Source organism: Eupeodes corollae, chromosome 1 (assembly GCF_945859685.1).
Source record: "Eupeodes corollae chromosome 1, idEupCoro1.1, whole genome shotgun sequence".
Lineage (NCBI taxonomy): Eukaryota > Metazoa > Arthropoda > Insecta > Diptera > Syrphidae > Eupeodes > Eupeodes corollae.
Window position 1 is genome coordinate 34,095,921 of NC_079147.1, and position 20,534 is coordinate 34,116,454.

At 35.1% G+C, this 20,534-nt stretch overlaps 1 protein-coding gene and 1 long non-coding RNA gene across 2 annotated transcripts in view; one reads left to right on the top strand and one right to left on the bottom strand.

Annotated features, from left to right (window-relative positions):
- Positions 1-531: 531 nt before the first annotated feature.
- On the bottom strand, positions 532-1,099 carry LOC129942668 (uncharacterized). The gene is made up of 2 exons (XR_008781073.1): positions 868-1,099; positions 532-803 (listed from the first exon to the last, which is right to left on the bottom strand). It is a non-coding gene; the product is annotated as an uncharacterized LOC129942668 (long non-coding RNA).
- A 6,116-nt stretch (positions 1,100-7,215) lies between these two features.
- LOC129954206 (rho GTPase-activating protein gacZ) overlaps positions 7,216-20,534 on the top strand; it is a 112,913-nt gene continuing 99,594 nt past the window's right edge. The window contains exon 1 of the mRNA XM_056067952.1: positions 7,216-9,522. Coding sequence (XP_055923927.1) covers positions 7,805-9,522 — 1,718 coding nt within the window. The 5' untranslated portion in view covers positions 7,216-7,804. The remainder of the gene's footprint in view (positions 9,523-20,534) is intronic.

Genomic DNA, 20,534 nt, shown 5'->3' on the forward strand with positions numbered 1-20,534 from the left:
CAACCTCCCGCTCAATTTTTTTGAAAGTCCTATAAGGAAATAGAATAATTTAGGAACAAAAAATGATAGAATAATTTTATGCAACTAAGCATACAATTTTTGAAATCTGGTCAAATTTTGAAAAAATTGAACTAAAAAAAAAACATTATTAATTTTGGTAAAAATAGATTTTCGACTTAAATTTCTTTTCAAAAATTAAAGCTAATGGCTTCAAAACAATTTGATCTTATAAAAAATTTTGTTTTCAACATTCAGTATAATCTGTCAACATTCATCATGAGTCAATTTTTTTTATAAAAATTAAAATCTACAAATACACAGAATTGTTAGATATTAAAATCAAATTAAATCTATAATTTATCCAAAACATTGTTGCTAACTTTTATTAAATTTTTAATAAAAATTCAATTGACAGCTTTTTTCACAGAGCACGGAAACCTACAAGTCATAGCAAAATTGGTCTAGCTCCATAGGATTTTGCTTTCCGCCGCCGGCCGTGCCGCCGGCGATATGTTGTATACACGTATCGAATATTTTCGAGCATTTATTTTTCTATTAATTTAAGTTTGCAAAACTGTAATTGATAATAAGATGGCAATTTGCATTATACCCAAAGCACACGTTGTGGGTGTTTTGACATAACATAAATGACAACATTATATCATCTTTTCTAAATTTCGCCAATCATTAAATTAATAATTTTTGATGTCTGCTTTGTCTGCATTCAAGTGATTTAAGTTTTATAGTACAATGACTTCCAATTTTACTTCCATTTCCCAAACCATTTCTTTTCCATTACGCACCTGCGAAGTGACAACCATCATTCATTCATTATTTTTAAATTTCCCTTTTATCAAAAGTACGTACAATTTCATTTACCATTTTGATGCCTAAAAATCCCATAGGAGCAGCCACAAAACGTGAATAAAAACAAAATATAATTCAACTTTAATTAACCAAATTACTGATAATTTAATTTAAAACGCGCAATATAATTTCCCTTAACAACCATATTGTGGAGGTGGGTGGGTGTGGGTTGTGGGTAGGCTGCCGAAGCCGCTGCCGCGCCCGCCTAGGCAGTTAAATGTAATGCAGCTCTTTTGTCTATCAACTTAAACCTCACATTAATATCATGTGGGCACTTTATAAACAGTTCCAAGTTTGTCAATTAAAGAGCGAGAGTTAGAGAGAATTTATACAAAATTCCTACAGACATTCTCTTAGACTGCGTATAAATGACTATGGTTGCCATTAAGGTTGGTTAAGAGCAGGTTTTGACTTATTCTACCCCAAAAAAGGCAGGAGGCCGGCAGTGCAAACGATAGTCAGATTAAAGAAAAGTCAGCTAAGAAATTGTTCTAAATGTCTTACTATAGACAGAACTTTTATTTGACAATACTGCCGGAAACGTCAGTGTCAGCCATTAAAATTGTTTTACTAGTCTTTGTGTAAGCCATCTGCCAATTGCTATCAATGTCTCTATGGCTAAATAAGTCTACAGCGAGGACGTAAATTCGAATCAGTTAACCTTTTGACAATGAAATTTTGAGATATTTGTCAAAATCTGACTGTCGGCTCAATGGCAAGTATTGTGAGACCTTTGACAGATTTCATTCAAAAATGCACGAAGTTGTTAAGTTGAAAAAATAACGGGTTGTTAAATAAAAAAAGTTTTTACTGCAACTATTTGCAACTGCAACTAAATGGATCAAGTTTCAACATCGCATACTCAAAATTGTTAAAATTTACTACAAACACGGTGATAATTTTAAGCCACAACTCGGAAGGAAGCACCTTCCCGGTCGGAAAAAAACTAATACATGCTGAGACAACTTAGTGATATGTAAAATCGAAATATTTTACATCGCTTAAGAAGAACTAAGATTATTACTACTGTCGATTCTTCGATGGTCAAGAACTCAAATCGTAGCTTTATCGATTGGAATGCATCAAATGATCTGAATTTGTATGGAAAAATAATTTTCAAGCTAACGGCTTAGTCACTGATAAAGCTTCGGTTTCCATCAATCACCGAAATCAAGCATCAGTGAGCTACGAGTAGGTAAGTAGACAGATGGGGACCATCTCGAAACCTACCGCATGCTGTTGTCATGTGTTCTTTCTGTCTGTTGTTCTTTCTCCTCTGTGTTCTGTCTTGTGTTGTTATCACCTTATATAGTCTTAGTCGCTCAAGGTGCTGTATCTCTACTCTATACATTTATGTGCTGAGTAGTATGTAATGTAATTTTCAGCTTATCAGCAGAATTTACAAATTGCAGGCCGGAAAACCCAAGAGTGGTTTTGGCTCGAATTTGATGAATATTATGCATAAAGATTTGCATTTATACACTTACAAATGTAATTGACTGAAGAACTTTTGACCATTAACAGTGGATGTTCAGTTTTCGAGGAAAATCATTGATGAGACACGTTTTCACCACACTGAATTTGCAGTGTTGTCACATTTGGCCAAACGAGAATCCAAGAGTGACTGTCGAAAAACCAATGCACCCACAAAGAACGTCTTTTTGGAGCGGTTTATATAGGCTGGCGGCATCATCGGGACGTATTTTTTTCCAAAATGAGGGTGGGCTAACGAAACAATGGCTCTGTTGCGCTACAAATTCAATGGCCATCATATAGTGGTGATGTCAATTGACCACCAAGATCATGTGATTTGACGCCGTTTGACTTCTTTTTTTGGGGTTAATTGAAAAAAGGTTTACGTCGATAAGCTAGCAACGAAAATTTGGACCATCGGATGGAAGTGTGCCGCCATTGGGCCGATATACATAATCATAATTCAAAATCAACATCGGCCATTAAAATTTTACCACCCTTTACTTTTACTTTGCAGTAAAAAGCAAAGCTGTTAGCTTTTGAAACAAAACTTTAAAGTTAGGATACCAGAACCAGTGTAGACATTTCTATACACTTTTTTTAAAAGACCAGTTACTATATACACCAGACAATGCGTTTAAGTCGGTTATTCCTAATTTTTGGTTCCCTGTTTGTGATGTTTGCTAAAATTTTGCACTTTCTTCGCTTTTTATTTTTAACCTAAAGGTTTTCAGAAAATCAAAAAAAATTATAAAATAATAAAAAAAAAACAATTTTCCATAAAGTTTAACATAACTCTAGAGTGAGAAGATTGGTCTTAAAGAAAAACAAAATATTATGGTTTCCTTGTTAGATGGGAGGGGTGTTATGACGCAAATATAAAAAGATTTCTAGACTTTCTTTATTAAGAAGTATCTTTATTGTATCGTGTTTTTCTTAGGACTCAACTTTATTTTCTTGAAGAAAGATCTTCTAAGGGTTTGAAATATTTTATTTTATTTTTATTGGTCGAAGTAGCTAGATCACTTGCGCATGTTATAGATTCTGAGCTAAATGATGGTAAGTTATTAAAAGCCAAAGCTATAGCCTGGCAAAATATTTCTGCAACATTTCTGGCAAGTGGCTTTGAATTGACGCCGAAACAAGTAAGAGTCAGAGGATCTCAGAGGGAGACCGGTAGTGGAAAACCTTGTTGAAATTGCTGAAATTTTCACTCTGGATTTTGTTGAAGATACCGCAGAATTTGATTTCGATGCAATATGGCTTGATGATTATGATGACAAGTAGAATATTGTCCGATATGATTTGCAATTATTTTCAGAATATTTTTGTATTCCAAACAAACCATACCATCCCCATCAAATCCACCAGAATCTGAGTTTTATGGATAATTTATTTGCCAATGGACGAGAATTGTGCATTTAAATAAATTTAGCTTTATTTCCTCCACTGGAATTTGATATGATTGTCTGTAAAATCTAACTGAATCATACCAAGGGTAATGAATATTTTGTTTTAACAATATCGCGTGTTTAGAGATTTATTATTGGTAAAGCCCTAAGTGTAGGATAATTTATTTATCAACTAATGAAATGCCATGCATAAACAAAACACACATTGGGTATTACATTTGGAGGAATTTAATGTCAGGCAATTTAGTAGCCTTTTAAAAGAAAAACTAATCGTAAGCATCAATACGTAGGGAGCATTTTATTACATACTAGCTGCCCGGTAGGTGCTTCGCTACGTATAAGGCATTTATTCAAACAAAAAAATATTTTAAATTGCTAGCTATTTAAAACTCCATTATATTTACATTATTATATTTATCAGTAAACAGTAAAAACTAAAAATTAAAAAATAATTTGGTACTCTTACTATGTGTTAGTGTAAAACAGTTGGATAAACAATATTTTTTGTTTTTCCATTTTGAGTATGAATAAATAAACAGTTGGGGGTACCAACTCTGGAGCAGGCAACATAAAGTTGGCCATGTGAAAAACATGATTCCTCCAAATTGATAGCACAAACGTGAAGTGTTTGTCCTTGGGCCTTATTTATGGACATCGCAAATGATAAACGCACAGGATATTGTAATCTTTTGAATTCAAATGGCATATCAGTTGGAATCAAAGGGATACGCGGTATCAAACACACTTCTCCTCTTGATTTACCAGATAATATTGTAGCTTCAATCAAATTTGGCTGTAACTTTTTCACTGCCAATCTGGTGCCATTACACAGTTTTGGTGGATTTATATTTCACAATAATATAATCAAAGAACCAATTTTCAGATTCAAGCAATGCGCTGGTATACCAGCCGGTTCCAATGAATTTAAAAATTCAATTGGATAATTCATTGCCTCATCTTGATTCATAACACTGTCAATTGATTTATATGTTGTGACTACACCTGGCAGTTTCGCTTGAATTTGAAAATTAATGGCATTGATATGAATGCTTTTCGGTGCTAAAATGGTGCGTTCTCTCAACCAATGATGATTTCTGTAATTCTGAAGAATATTCGGAAAAACACATTCAATCAACTCATCTATAGATTGCGCAATTGTACAAAAATTGTTCGGTAAAGTGATCAATCCGTTGGTACTGTCGATTGGTATTTTGCCATCACCAATTTCCAACAATTGTTTTGAAAAATCATAGGCAGTTGCATCATTATGTAGGTGAATACGCATATTAATGCTCAGTGTCAACTTTCGTACATATCTCCAAAGAACTGATGACTTCAAACAGGCGTTTATTTCATCAGCAAGAGTTGATTGAGGAATAACAGGCAATGTTTGACGAAAGTCCCCTGACAGCAATATCAGAGCACCACCAAAAAGCTGTTGATTACCGCGTTAAACTTGCATTGTTCGATTAAATGCTTCTATTGATTTTGTATTCGTTAATCGCATAACTTTTGCCATAGCAGAATTTCTCAAAATATTGCAAGTTGGAGTTTCAATCACCTGTACATTCAATGGCAATTTTAATGCAGAGTGTGCGGTCCGACCACCTTCTAATAATGTAGCAGCAATTCCCGAAGATGCAAGTGCCAATGCAATTGTCTGTTCCGATCGAATAGTCGCTAAAATCAATGATACAACGAAAGTTTTGCCTGTACCACCAGGTGCATCCAAGAAATATAATCCACCTGCATTATTGGTAACGGCTTGCATGATTATGTCATATACACATGTACATGTTTTTGTTGAATATTCAATTTGGTAATATTCGATTGTACAAATAAACGTAAATCATTAGAATTGAACTCCTGCTCACGTTGCAATTCACGATCAAAAAAATCATGTATCTCACGATTTGGTGCTCTCATACCCAATTGTGCTAATACTTTATTTACAATTGTTAGACACATATCTTCAATTATTATTAAAACTTCGTTGTACATTTTCAAGGTAATCAACAAATCGGGATTTCTTTCATGATGACGCATACGAATTAAAATATCTTCTGTCATATAATGTTTATTGACGTTAACTAATAACAATCGCAAATAAAAACACTCTGCATTTGTTTAGTCGTCTTGCTCGTGGCATTGTAACTTCACAATATTTTGGAAAATATAATAATAATATAAATATAAATAAAGCAATAATTACAGCTTATAAAATGAAATGACATATGATCACATTTAATTTGTTTGACAATACTAACATTACTTTCTTCGATTGTTTTTCCAAAGGTTCAAATTGGCTTTTAAGTATTAGTACAAATTGTTTGTATATGGGAGCATAGAAAGGCGTTGGTTTTATACTTTCTCAAGATTTTTTTTAAATTTTCTTTACGTACAAACCTTCTCTGGAATTCCACGAATAATTCAAGACCAAAATTAACCAAATCGGTAAAGGCATTGTTGAGTTATAACATTACAACGAAAAGTGACATTGATTTTTATATATATAGATACCAAGAATCTTAATGCTGATGCTAAGTTGCAATAAAAAATCATTGTGTATATGAAGAAATGTATACAAAGATTTAGCTGAAAACGAATAATTAAAAGGTTGAATATATAAATTATAGTTTCTATAATATTGTTTATGCATAACCGGGGTATTTTTTCAAAAAAGTGAGATAACATACAAAATCATAGCTTCATAATCTATATTATTGTGAAATCCATTCTTGCAGCAACATACTTTTTTTTAGTCAACACCTAAGACGCTAATTAATTTTTTAAAAGGTCCTATTTATATTCGAGGTTTTTGATCTCAACATGAAAAAAAGCCGACAAAACCATGAAAATCGATTTCTTTTTGTTCAGGTATTGCCAATTTTAACAACACTCTATGATTTCAAGCTGAATGAAATTTCTTCATTTTGATTTTTTTCGCGGTTTTTCTGGTATTTTGCCATTAATACAAATGTCTTCTAATAATAAAATGAAACTTTAAGGCAAGTTCTGACAACGTCAGATAACAAGGCAACAAGAGTGACTTCATTTGCAGTCAATTGCATTCTTTGAAGGTACATTTCGACCAAGGTAACAAGTTAGTTTTTTAAGTGTCATAAATTTCAAACTCAGAAACAACCAAAAATATTGTTGTCTACAAAAAACTTTTCACACAAGTTTCAAGTCCATCAAGATTTTTATTAAAGGCATTATAAACAAGTAAACAACTTTTATTCAAACGACAAAGATAAAAAATAAAAAATGAAGTTAAAAAAAATGTATTTCAACATGAGTGGTAACCACGAAGAGCCAACAAAAAGCCCCAAATGCAGCTCCCATAAAAGTATCTCTTAAAGTTGGTGTATCTCAATCGATAAAAAACCAGCTTATAGAGTTAAAGTATCTAAGCTCTGAGCACTGAAACCACTGCATGAAGAAAGGTGAGCACCTTGTATAGTTTCATTCAGTTAACGACGGACTTTCGAACAGAAATATTCGGTTACGCTAGTGACGGTCTTTTAAATGTTATTTTATTTGGAATTCGGTAGCACCACCGTTCAGAGTTAATATGGAAAAGTGCATTTTCAAGCTTAACTAAACAAAATTTAAACTCAGATCCTAAAGTCTAAAGACGAGAAATTGAATCAAAGTTTTAATGAGGTATCTTAATCGGGGAATCAAAGTTATACGCATATGTTTTGCGGAGTGGAACTTAAACTAAATTAAAAAACAAAAAATATTGCAGTGAATTAAAAATTAAAATTACGAACACAACTGTAATGATAGTTAGTAGGGAAATCGATATATTTTGCATTCTTGTCTATCGATAAGTGTATTCAAATAGTGACCTAGAAAATAAAACTAGTGTTGTTCTGGTTCGGATTTCTAGTTTAATATTTTTATTTTTCCATCTTTGTTGGAGGCCTATCTCTCTGTTTACATCTTGTTCTCGTTTCACGCGAACAACATAGCAAAACAGAAAAGGTTAACAAAATAAAATAAGAAAAAGGCAAACTTGAAAGAGAGTACCTACCTTTAAAATAATCATGGCTACAGTAAGGAGAGCTGGACCGCCAGTTCCTCCACGGCCACATGCGATATTATTAAAAACCCGTACCGTGGATATAGGAAGAGTCTCTTCATCTGGAACAGCTACACCATCATCGTCAACGTCGTCTAATCGCTTGTCAACAGGAGTTAAATCAACTGTAGTATCTTCTGCTTCTTCGACATCTACAGTACCATCATCTTCATCAAAACCATCAGCACCAGAAGATGGAAGAACCGTTGTCTATAAATCGCCATCTTTCAATTTGCAAAAAAGGCAGGAGCAACGGGAACGTGAACGAGAACGGGAACGAGAGAAGAGGTACTCTTTCAATACTGCCGATAGCACTTGCGGTGGTGGTTGTGGTTCAACGATAGTGATTGAAAGGGGGGGACATGCTCCAGCACCACCAATACCCCAACTGCAGGCCAAGCCTATGGTGGCATCGAAAAAACCACCAAAGCCAACTGCTCCAGTGCCAATAAATGTCAAAGGAGGAGACAATAGCCTCTCGAAAAACAATAACAATCCATCGTTGTCCTCCATGTCCTCAACGTCGTCGTCGACGTCGGCGGCAATCGATAACCACCGAACAGAGGTTGTTATCGTTGAAAAGAATAACAATGGCAGTCCTTCATTGGCAACAAATCCCCCACAACCCAAACCGAGGACATTGGTTGCGAATAAGCCTCCTGGGGGTTTTCTGCGCCGCTCCAAGACAACGCTTGATAATTTCACGAGGTCGACCATAACTATTGCGACAATTTCCAATGGCGATGCTAATAATAATATCAATGACACCGACAATGGAAATGGAAATGGCAACAGCAACACCAACGGAAACGGACATACAAATACGCATTCTCGCATTAGCAATGGCTTCATGTCGGGCAGAACATTTGACTTGAAAAATAATTTGAAAAATGCCGCCGAAAGGTTATTCTCCGAAATCGTTAGTCACTCCAAGGAGTCCAAAAGCCAAGCAAAGACCTCGGCTGCGTCGTCCCATTTAAATCGAAGTGAATCATGGATGACATCATCAGGAACAGGTAGGGAATCTAATCCCAGTGAGCTGGATCAAAATGGAAATAGATCTCAACAGATCTGCACCGTACCCCCTTCCCCATCCATGACAAAGCTAGAAGATCCCATACCGCCAGAGAAGAAAATCGTCTTCCACGAAATGCTAATCTCTGAGTTAGCTGCTATGCGTCAACGGTCAAGTTCGGTTGATCAATTGAATACACGTTCGGACTACAGTTTCCGCAGAGAATTCCATGGATACCATGATGGGGAGGAAAAGTCGGAAGACGATGAGAAAATCTTCGAAGCCAGATCGGAGAAGTCGATGGATGATAAATCGATGGACGATAGTGGCACTGGAAGTGCTCTAACACTTCCATTGAATGGCAATGGCAATACGAATAAAATTAAACGGGCACGACAGCGTTGCCCATCGGGATGTTCGACGGATTCGTCGCCTTGCGGTCCGGAGAGCTCTCGCATACGTACATCCGATTGGATTGAGGTTGGTGCAAACGGCAAGGAGGAAGTGATGACGAGTTGTCATATCAGTTTGGAGGATTCGGGAATGGAAGATGAGGAACGCCCAGATGATGGTTCATCGGGAGTTGGTGATTCATGGGATAGTGTACAAGAGGCTAAAAAAGAAGAAGAGGAAGAGAGGGAGAGAGAAATGCGAATCAAAGCAAGAAGGTAAGATTATTTTGTTATTGTTTGTTTCTGATCTTTTGAAAAAGATGAAAAACAGGTATTTTTTGGAATATCAAGGGGATCACATTTATGTGAGCCATTGAGGTACTGATGCCACTGCCACAGTTAAACTGCGAGATTTTGAAGCTATAGGAAAATATGTATTATTCAGATTCAAATATTAATTTGCTAATGTTTTGTGTTTATTAAAACTGAAGAAAATTATCCTAACAGAAACGAAGACTATTATGAAGTGACAATACCTAGATATAGTTTGAAAAAATTTCGATCTCATTTTCGAAGGAGCAGAAGTTGCTTTGCGGTTAGATTTTGAGTTGGTTTGTTCACAGTAGATACAATTTTAGCTTAATGGTGGGACCAACGCAAGAACTTTTGTTGCATAATATATCCGTTTGGTTATCCAACGCTTCTTTAAAAAACATTCAAGGGGCAGCATTAACTAGAATGACCAATAAAATGTGAACCAACTAGTCTTGATATCTTTAATGAATTGATTATTAATTATTAGGATCTCTTGCGCAAAGTGCACAAAATAAAAGAATTTTTAACTTGAAGAAAAAACTGTTGTTTTTTGTTTGGATCTTAAGTAAGCAAGAAAGTTTTTTATTAGCTGGAGAAAGGTTCAATTTAGCTAAGAGTTGTGCTCATTTTGCTAGACATTAGACTGGAGGTATAAGACCTAGCAAATTGGTCATCTATAAAACGAGAAAATAAGTCCATTTTTAAGTTAAAAAAAAATTAATCATAATTACACTCTAAAATTTGGAGGCAAATAGCTTCTTCATCGTCTATTATGTACATAAAATCCTCAAATACAACTTCAACTAACATTTTGTATCTTTTTGTTTACCAACAAATACAAAAAGCTGACATCAATTTTCAAGTTTCTTAAAATTCAAACATCTGTTGAATCAGCTGTTTTGTCAGGTACCTACATAACCCAGAAATTCTCGGATACCTTTGGATTCCTTTTTTGACATCCCAGCTTTTTTTGATCAGCTGTTATTTTACACGTAAAACACTAACAAAAAGTTATTCGGATACCCTGTCGCTCTGAGATTTAACGCAGCCTATGAGACATTAAATCTAAGAACCATAAACGGCCATAGTTTATTCGCCTTTAACACTTCTTCAAAGGTCCTCTTTAATTTTTTGGGTGGTTTTATCCAAATCATTCAAAAACCTTAAATTCTTATTGTAATTAAGATGTTATATTCCTATTGTTTTGTGTCGGTACTGAGAGGAAGAAGTTTAAGAAGTTTAACCTACTTTATAGCTTGTTTGTTCTCAAGCTATAGCCTTTCTTCTTTAAAATGGGGGTTGAAAGTCTTGTCCTTTTTTGGTTTACAAAAACCCTTATATACTTTTCTTTTGCCAAATACTCACAGCGTTTTTTGGAGGTCTGTTAATAACCCTTACCATTAACTTTTTGTCGCGGACAAAGTATCAATTAATTCTTGGAAGTAATTAAACTTGTCCCTTAGCTTAATGGGGAATTGCAGTCTTTTGAATTGGAATGGTAAATTTGTAGAAATTATTGGGATTCAAGGAATAATATAATGCCGCCGCCGGTTAACATTTCACCCAAGTTGTTTCACTCGAAGTTTGGACAGTTATTTATCGAGGGGCATTTGTGTTTCGTATAAGCATTACTGGCACGCCTTATTTCAATTGTTATGTGACTCTACATCTACACTGGACAGCTTATGTGAGTTAAGAAACTCTACTAGGTTCGAAGTGCTCTGCTCTGAGTCTATGTCTATTGACAAATACTCCCTTATATGTCCTGGTAATTAATCAAATATGTTAGAATTTATTTAAAAAAAAACATCGTTTCTTGGTGTCAGAATCGTAATTTAAGAAAAATCATGTATACTTACTTACTTACTAAGGTCCTCAGACCTTTTAAGTCCGTTGGGAACCCCTTAAGGGACATAGGACCTCTACTTCGATTACGCACCATCGTGTACAGTTTCCAGGGATATGTTTCAGCTTCCTCCAACTCTTGCCTGGTGACGCTGATTCCGCCTCGACTGTCCTGCTCTATGTGCTTTTCGGTCGTACAGCTCTTCTTCCTTCTTGTGTGAGCGGATTCCACCAGTCTTAAACTTAAACTTTTTGAAGCGTATGTCCAATCCATTACCACTTACGTCTTCGTATTATAGATTCTATATGTTCCTGACCTGTCCTTCTATGAATGACCTCATTTGGTATACGGTTTGGCCAGAAAATCCTTTGGATGTTACGAAGACATCCATTCACAAGGTTTGCAGCTCTCTTGTTATGGCTGAAGTAACCTTCCAAGTGCAGCACCCATAAAGAAGCACAGATTCGACATTTGTGCGAAACAGTCGTAGCTTTGTTCTTAAGCGGATAGAGTTATTCCTCCTCCAATTTTTTGACAGCATACCGAACGTCACTTTTGCTTTGCTGATGCGGCAGATGACGTCTTGTTCGGTTCCGCCCTTCGATGGAAACGATACTTCCAAGATTTTGAAAGCTCTCCACTTTTTCCACCGGTTGCGAGGAAATATTTATTTGAGACGATGGTGGGGTTCCGATCATTTTTATTTTACCGGAATTAATTTTTAGCCACACAATTTCTGCTTCTCTCTCTACACTTGTCATTTGATGGATATCAATGATCCTATGAGAGAGTAAGCAAACATCGTCCTCGTAATCCAAGTGCTTTAAATAGGATGTCAAAGTCCATTGGATCCCTCCGTTACCTGACAGATCTAAGCGCAGTACATCGCTTACCACAAAAAAAAAAACAAAATTTGGCGACAGAATACAGCCCTGTCTGACTCCGCTACGGATTTCAAAATTATCTGACAACCTAACATCTTGCCGAATGTGACAATGGGATCCATCATATGCTGCTTTAATAATGGCAAATAGTTTTTCTGTGATGCCTCTCCTCCGCAAAGCTAACCAGATATACTCCCTGTTACGATCAATACAGGAGGATCCAACGCGGAATCCTCCTTGTTCGGCATCGAGTGTGACCTCAAGGTGTTTTCTGATGCGTTGCAGCATGACTTTTGCTACTATTTTGGCAACGGAAAGTAGAACGCAAATTCTTTCCAGTTTTCGCACTTTGTACGATCTAAGTTTTTAGGAGCTTGACGATAATTCCTTTCTTCCACTCATGGGGGAAGCTTTCGGTGGTCCAGGCTTCTTTTATGAGCGGATGAAGCAGTTCGCTTGATGACGTTGGCGCTGCTTGTAAAAGCTCTGGGGAAATTCCATTAAGTCCTACCACTTTGTTTTTCTTAAGTGTTTTAATTGCGGCAAAAATCTCATCTTTGCTGGGAGGTGCGGTGCTGATTCGGGGATTAGTTTCTTCTCAAAGCCAAGTGTTGTTACTTCCTTCTTTTCGACCGACTATTCTGTAAGTACCTGAAATAAAAAAATTTCACAGCATTCCAATGGTGTTCGAAGTCGTCATGTATCATGTATGTTATTTTGTAAATTGGAATAAGCGTTTCCAATAACTTCAGAATTAATCCCTTAGTGTCACATGCCGAGCGTCGGCATCGGTTTAAGCAATCCATCACTTAGAGTACCGTGAAAAGCAAGCTCCCTCCAATCAGCGAAACCAAGCGCTCTTGAGTCATTAACAGCAAGGCCCTTGTAGCGGAGCTTCGGTCTTCCTCGTCGTCTGGAACCTGGTGGTTGGGATTCAAAGATTTTTTTTATTGGAGCGTTGTTGTCCATTCGCTCGATGTAGCCGAGTCAGTATAGTCAGCTCGAACTGTTGACGATTGAATCTTCCCTCTTTGCATAAAGAACCAAATATTCGCCGAAGTATTTTTTTCTCGAATGCGTACAGTATTAATTTCTCTTTCTTAATTATAGTCCAGCATTTAGTGCCGTGGAGTAAAACTGGTTAAATCAAAATTTGTGTACAACGTGAACTTTACCTTCGGAGTTTTAAATCCATTTCTTTGACTATACCAAAGTAGCAGCGGTTTGCTAAGCTACGAGTAATTCTTTGTCGGATTTCCACTAAGATTTCGTTAGTGGAATCGACATTTGTTCCCAGGTAGGTAAACTTCTTGATTACCTCGAAATTACTGATATCAATAGTGGCGTTTTGTTCAACTATTACATTCTTCTTAATAGCTGTAAATGCTTCTAGAGCAGCTCACTTTTAGCAGCTGAAGATGTATATGTCATCCACAAAGCCTGTGCCTTTCGTGTTAACGCCACTCCTGCACACTATCTGTTCCAAGATTAAATTGAAGAAATCACATAATATCGCATCTACTTGTCTAAATCCTGCGCATGTCTGGAATACCTCGGATGAGTTGTTACCCATTCGCACGTTGCACTGAGTTTTTTGTAATGTCGTGCCGCATAGTTGATCAGTTTTTTCGGGATCCCCAGTTCAGATATCGCTAATAGAAGTTAAGGTTACGAAGTCGATGAAAAGATGATGGGTCTCGACTTGAAATTCGTTGGTTTTTTCCAAGATTTGCTTGCATGTGAAGATTTCGTCTATCGTTGATATGCCTGACCTAAGCCACTCTGGTATGTGCCGATCACAGTGTCGCAGAAAGGTTTAAGGCGCTCACATCATACGTTGGATAAGTTCTTATAGGTGACAACTAAGCACAGATATGCCTCTATATAACTGTTTCAGGACATAGGATAGCCATATTTGTAGATTGGGCATATTGAGCAAATTGACCAGTAATCGGGCATACTTTCATCTTCCCATGCTTGGTTGATGAGCTAGTTCATGTACCCTACCAGAACATCAATTCAATATTTGAAGAATTTCGCAGGTAGGCAATTCGAGCCGGCCCTATCAGCAGGTGTTACTAAAACACGTCTACAATTTTCGTGCTTCGATGGCTGTTTTGAAGATCCTACGTGCCGGATTTATAACCATATTCCATTGGCTTGCAGACTAGTATTAGTCTCCTTGAAATACCTGAGCTGAAAAGCTGCGGATGCTCCTGATATCCGTCTCCTGCTTTAGTACAACGTATTGGTCGTCATACCAAGGATGTTTTAAGCATTGAAGTCACTGAGCACGACTCTGACATCGTCCCACGTACAGGCTTCGTAGGCTTCGTCCAGGAAGTAGTGAAATTCCTCTTCTGCTTCATTGTCAAGGGCGTGTGCGCATATTAGGCTGATGTTTTGAAAGCTTTCTTACTACGAATCCACATCTTAACGTGAGCATTCTTTGATGACAGCTGTAATAAATGTCACAATATTTTATTTTCATCATGTCTGTTTGGCTGCGTTCAATCTCAGACAGATAGGGTTTCCACATACCTTTTTGTTAGTCTTTTACGTGTAAAATAACAGCTGATCAAAAACAGCTGAGATGTCAAAAAAGGAATTCAAGGTATCCAAGAATTTCTGGGTTATGTAGGTATCTGACAAAACAGCTGATTCAACAGATGTTTGAATTTTAAGAAACTTGGAAATTGATGTCAGCTTTTTGTATTTGTTGGTAAACAAATAGATACAAAATGTTAGTTGAAGTTGTATTTGAGGATTTTATGTACATAATAGACGATGAAGAAGCTATTTGCCTCCGAATTTTAGAAGGTAATTATGAACTATTTTTTAAACTTCAATATTGACCAATTTGCTAGGTCCCTCATCCTGTTTGAATTTTGACATTGAATCTGAAAAGTTTCTCTGCTTTTTGTGAACAGCTGAAAGTTATTCTTATTTTTGGACTTCTATCTCAATGCAGCTATCCAACTCGTTCAACAACGTATCTAAAAATCCACCTATCCAAGATATTCTATCCAATACGAGATTAACGTAGCCTTTATATCCCGCGAGGACGAATTCAAGTGTTTGAGTAGCATCTGGTATATTGAGTGATCTTACATTCCAGGTACATACTCGTTATAGTCCATTTTCGTTAAGGGCCTCGTTGCCATAAATATTGGTGTAATTTTATTTCATATATTTATTTAGTCGCAATGAACTTGAAAGTTTCGGGAAAACTAATGTTTAGCTTTAAACTTGATGAAAACAGCGGCTTAATGATTTAAAATCCAACTACCTTCTAACAAAACAACTAAAAATATGATGGCTCAACAATTCGGGCCTGTCCAGTTCAAGATGAACAAATAATTTGATCGAAACCCACAATTTGCTTTTTATAAACAAAGAAGAAAATAAACGAAACCAGATAAATAAGATAGCATGTGTTTAACTAGAAACAACATACAATTATTAATTAAAAAAAAAATAAACATTCAAAACCACAATAGTAGTGCTAACGTTATAAACTTATACTTTTTTATTATTTTCTATGAATATTCATCTTCATATATTGCAATAAAAAAATGTAAATTGTAAAACTTCAAATGCCTCAATTATAATATTAATACAAAATAATAAAAGTACACAATAATATTATGTTAACAGTAATTTTTAAAATATCAATGACCTTGAAATGAATTCCATATTTTTTTATTTTAATTCAAAAATGTATGCATATAATTATAACAACTGTACAGTGATTGGTTTAATTATTTCAGCTGAAAAGCACATTAGTAAATTTTCGAACTGCAATTTAACAAACAATTTTTGTTTGTATCGCGGTCAAGGTTATTGTTTGTTACCAGAACGTAAATGATTCATTGTTAAGTAACAATATTTAAAAAAAATCTTTACGTTAATTATATGATATCGTGTTTTAATAAAGATAACAATCAAATTTTTGGGGAAACTCGTGTGTATCTATATAATTGATAGGTGCAGCAATTATTATTTTATTTTTACTATAAATTCCAAAATTTTTTTTATATTAGTTGCGATATAATTGAACCTTAAAATTTAAACAAAAAATTACAAAAGGGGTAAATGTTAAGTGTTTTTTTAAACATTCCTTTTTTTGGTTTCACTTGATTTTAACAATTATTCATACCTGAGTATACACCCTACCAGTTTAATCCAATCATATTTACTATTTAATATGATACTCAGAAGCTGAATTGAAAGTTTCAATCACATATACTGCTCCGTATAGTTTGTTAAACAATTCAATCCACAATAAGGAATTATATTATGTATTTAAAATTTAACTGTAACAATTCCAAAATCATTTAACTTCTTAAAATCAAACTTCATTGAATTTAATAATTATCTTGGAACTGTAGACTGGAATACTGAATTTTTAAACCTAGACTTGAAGAATATGCTTAACCGTTTCATGGGTATCTTAAATACAGCTTTTAATTTATTTATTCCTTATAGGACGGAAAAGAATATCTCAAAACCTCTGTGGTATAACAAAAGGCTGACTTGTTTAAAAAATAACAAAAAAAAATCGTTTGCCAAGTATAAAATATCAAACACTTTAGATGACAAATATTCATTTTGTAAACTTCGTAAAGAATTCATGGTTCTCAACAAATTCTTGATCAGGAATAATATTTCGAATATTGAGCTTAATTTGAAAAGTGAACCAACGATTCTGGAGATTTATTAATTCTAAAAGGAAATTAATTGACATTCCAACTAAGATGAATTTTAGAGGGAATAATTCTACTGACATTAATAAAACTCTTGATCTTTTTGCTCAATTTTTTGAATCAGCTTACTCAACTTTACAAGGAAACTTGGATTTTCTTTCAGATATTACCCCTAAAGTATATATTGGCTTAATACACTTAGAATTATCTGAAGTATTAAATTTTCTTCAGAATCATAAACCCAATCACATTCCTGGTGTCGATGGCATTCCTGCTCTTGTCGTAAAAAATGATCTAGTTCTGTATGCTTTCCATTGCTATAGTTATATTCAACTTATCTTTATCGTCCGGAATATTTTTGGACGAATGAAAATCTTCTTTTCTGATCCTAATTTATAAGTTTGGTTCGAAAAATAATGTTGAAAATTATAGAGGCATTTGTAATCTGTCCACAATTCCTAAATTGCTCGAAGAGTTGAGACCAAACTGGATTTTTTCGTAAAAGAACATGTAAGTGATGCCCTGCATGGTATATATCGAGTAGATCAACTGTCACTAATCTCGCATGTTTTTCCTTATTATTTATTAATTGTATAGAGAGCCCAAAGTGAAGTTGAATCTCCTTCAGCGGATTTCATCTTTTTTAAATGATGGGGTACAAAAAGTAAAACTTGACAATCAAACCTCGAGATCTATTAAATGTACATTTAGGAGTTCCCCAGGGCAATCATCTTGGCCCAATTTTATTATAATCTTTATCGATGATATTTCGAAAGACATAAACTCAGCCAATGTCTCATATATGCTGATGATCCTAAATTATTTTTAAAAGTGAATTCTATTTATGATTACTGTCTCTAGCAAACCTCCAACTTATGAGTTTGCGAATTCTCTTGATTGTATCAATATTCAGAGAACTGCTACAATAAAGGATTTTGGTGTCTCCTTTAATTCCAAGTTTACATTTCTTCCGCACATGGATGCTATTGTCACTAAAGCCAATTCTAATGATTTGTTTCATTAAAATAACTCAACTGTCTTTTCGGATCCATATACGCTTACTTCTCTATATAACTCATTAGTTAGATCATGACTTGAGTATGCTGATGTTATATGGAATCCTTTGCAACAAACATTTTCGGATAGAATTGAGAAAGTTCAGAATGGTTTCACAAAATATGTGTTTTGTAAAATGCGCTGGAATTTTTGTCCAGATTCTCAAGCTCAACGTAATCTTCTGGGTCTGAAATCAAATCGCTAAGAACTATTCATGATATATTTTGATATTTGATGTTAACATATAAAGTGTTCTAACCTTCTATCCTTAATTTGTATTTCTGCCCCGATTAGACCATTAAGGGAAAGATACCTTCTTTTTGAACCTTAGCATAGGACAAATTTAGGAATGAATGAACCAGTTTCAAGGTCATTTAGGGAGTTCAACGAAGTAATTAGTCATTATTATTGACATAGCATGGCCTAGAAACAAATTAAAAATTGATTTGTATTACCTATTTTTAAGAAATTAATCATGAATTGTAAATTATTTATTTTTTGTATATACGTATGTTTTTATTCTTTTTTGCATCTGTTGAGCCTGTAGCTCGTTGATTAAACAAATCAATAAATAAATAAAATGAAAAAATATACAAATCTCCACCATTCTAGTGTGAAAGTTGTAATAAGAATGGAAGGGGCCTACAGTTTGTATGCCGAAACCAAACGGCAATGAGAATTTGTCAATTCCTAGAAAAATAGTGATGGAAAACAGTATTTGTGCAGTGCTACCTAAAAATGGCGAATCTTCTTCCCCTTCCAATTGCATTTACATACGTCCTTTCTTTCCGTCGGTATGGTTATTCGTAGCAATAGGTCCACTAATGATCTCATGGTTTCTCTCACCGAACACCGAACAAATCTTTACATCGTTATAAGGAAAGTAAGATTTTTGCACTCAATATTTTTGAATTATTTGGTATTGATGAAATAGTATTACTACGGGTACTAAACCCGTGGCATGATGGTTAGGGCGTTGGAATGTCATGCAGGAGGTCTTGGGTTCGATCCCTGCCTATTCCATTTAAAGTTTTCTTCACGATAACTGCCTCTTGCGAGGAATTAAAAAATTCTCCAAGAGTAATTCTTCCAATTTAAAGAGTTTTCTCAAATTTGTCGTTCGGATTCGGCTTAAAACTGTAGGGTCCTTCCATCCCTGACAACAGTACTCGCACTCATGAATGGTTGAGAGTTGTAAGTCACTAGGCCCTAGTTTTCAACGGTCTGTTGCGGCACCCAATCTTAGTATTCAATCTGATATCAAATTTGAAGTCCACAAAAAAACGTTGGAGTGCCCTAGGGCTCCGTTTCTCCAACACTTTTTTTAATTTTTATAAATGACCTTTTGTGTGACACTTTTAACGAACCTAATTGTTTCTATGATGACAATATCCTCAGCTTTTTATATTCGTTTTTAAATTCTCACCTTTGCCGTATGGATGTGGACTATTAATGGCATCGCTGATAAGCTCATTTAGTTCTGATCTTGACAGCATTGTTCAATAAGGAATCAAAAACCGTGTAGTGCTTCGAACGCTGAAATGCATGGGTGGAACTTGCATCGAATACACTGAAATTCTTTCAGTTTTAGATTGCACCACAAACCATCTCTTGTGGAGTGATCAAATATTTGACATCCTCAAAAATGCTTCTAAATCCTTAGGTTTTTTTTAACGATGCAAAAAGTTTTAATTAACAAACCTTTCTTTTTCCGAAACTTGAGCATAATTCCTCATATTTGGTCTGGTGCCCCAATAACGTACTTGAGTCTTTTGAATAGAATTGAAAAAAAGCTCCTAAAACAACAGTTGTTTTTACATGAGTTATTTATTACTCTTGAACACCTCAGTAAGGTCTCAGGCCTATCATTGTTATATCAATATTTTTATAAACAATGCTCAAGTGAAATAGCAACTTAAATTCCTATCCTCCAGTTTACCCTTGAGCCCAATTTTGGAAGTACAGCTTAGAACAGAGATTCTTTCTTTAGCCGCACTACACTAATGTGGAATGCTTTACGAGGTTCAATATTTCCCACTCATTACAATGTTTGCACATTCTAACCAACCATTCTATCCGCATTTCCTAATTTCTCGCACTGTGTCATTTCATTATAAGGGCATTCATAACCCCTTGGGTTCGCGGTTAAAACAAAAAAAAGAAGCAGTAAACGTGACAAATAAATTATAGAAAGAAGAGTATATTTTCCGGATACCTCTCTGGGAAAGATTCTTTTGATCATGCATCACTTGCTTTAGGCCAAGTGAAAGAGGACCAACTTTCAACAATTGGGCTTATTGCCCTTTACAATAAGGGCCAAATCTTGAAATTTTGACTTATTTCCCTTGGCTTTATTTGACGGCACCTAAAGGTTTAGAACACCCTACAGTTATTAGGTGATCTTTCTGATTCATTAGCCTAGTGACTTAAAATTTCAACTATTCCTATTCTAGAGTTTGTCATGAACTGAGGGGACCAACA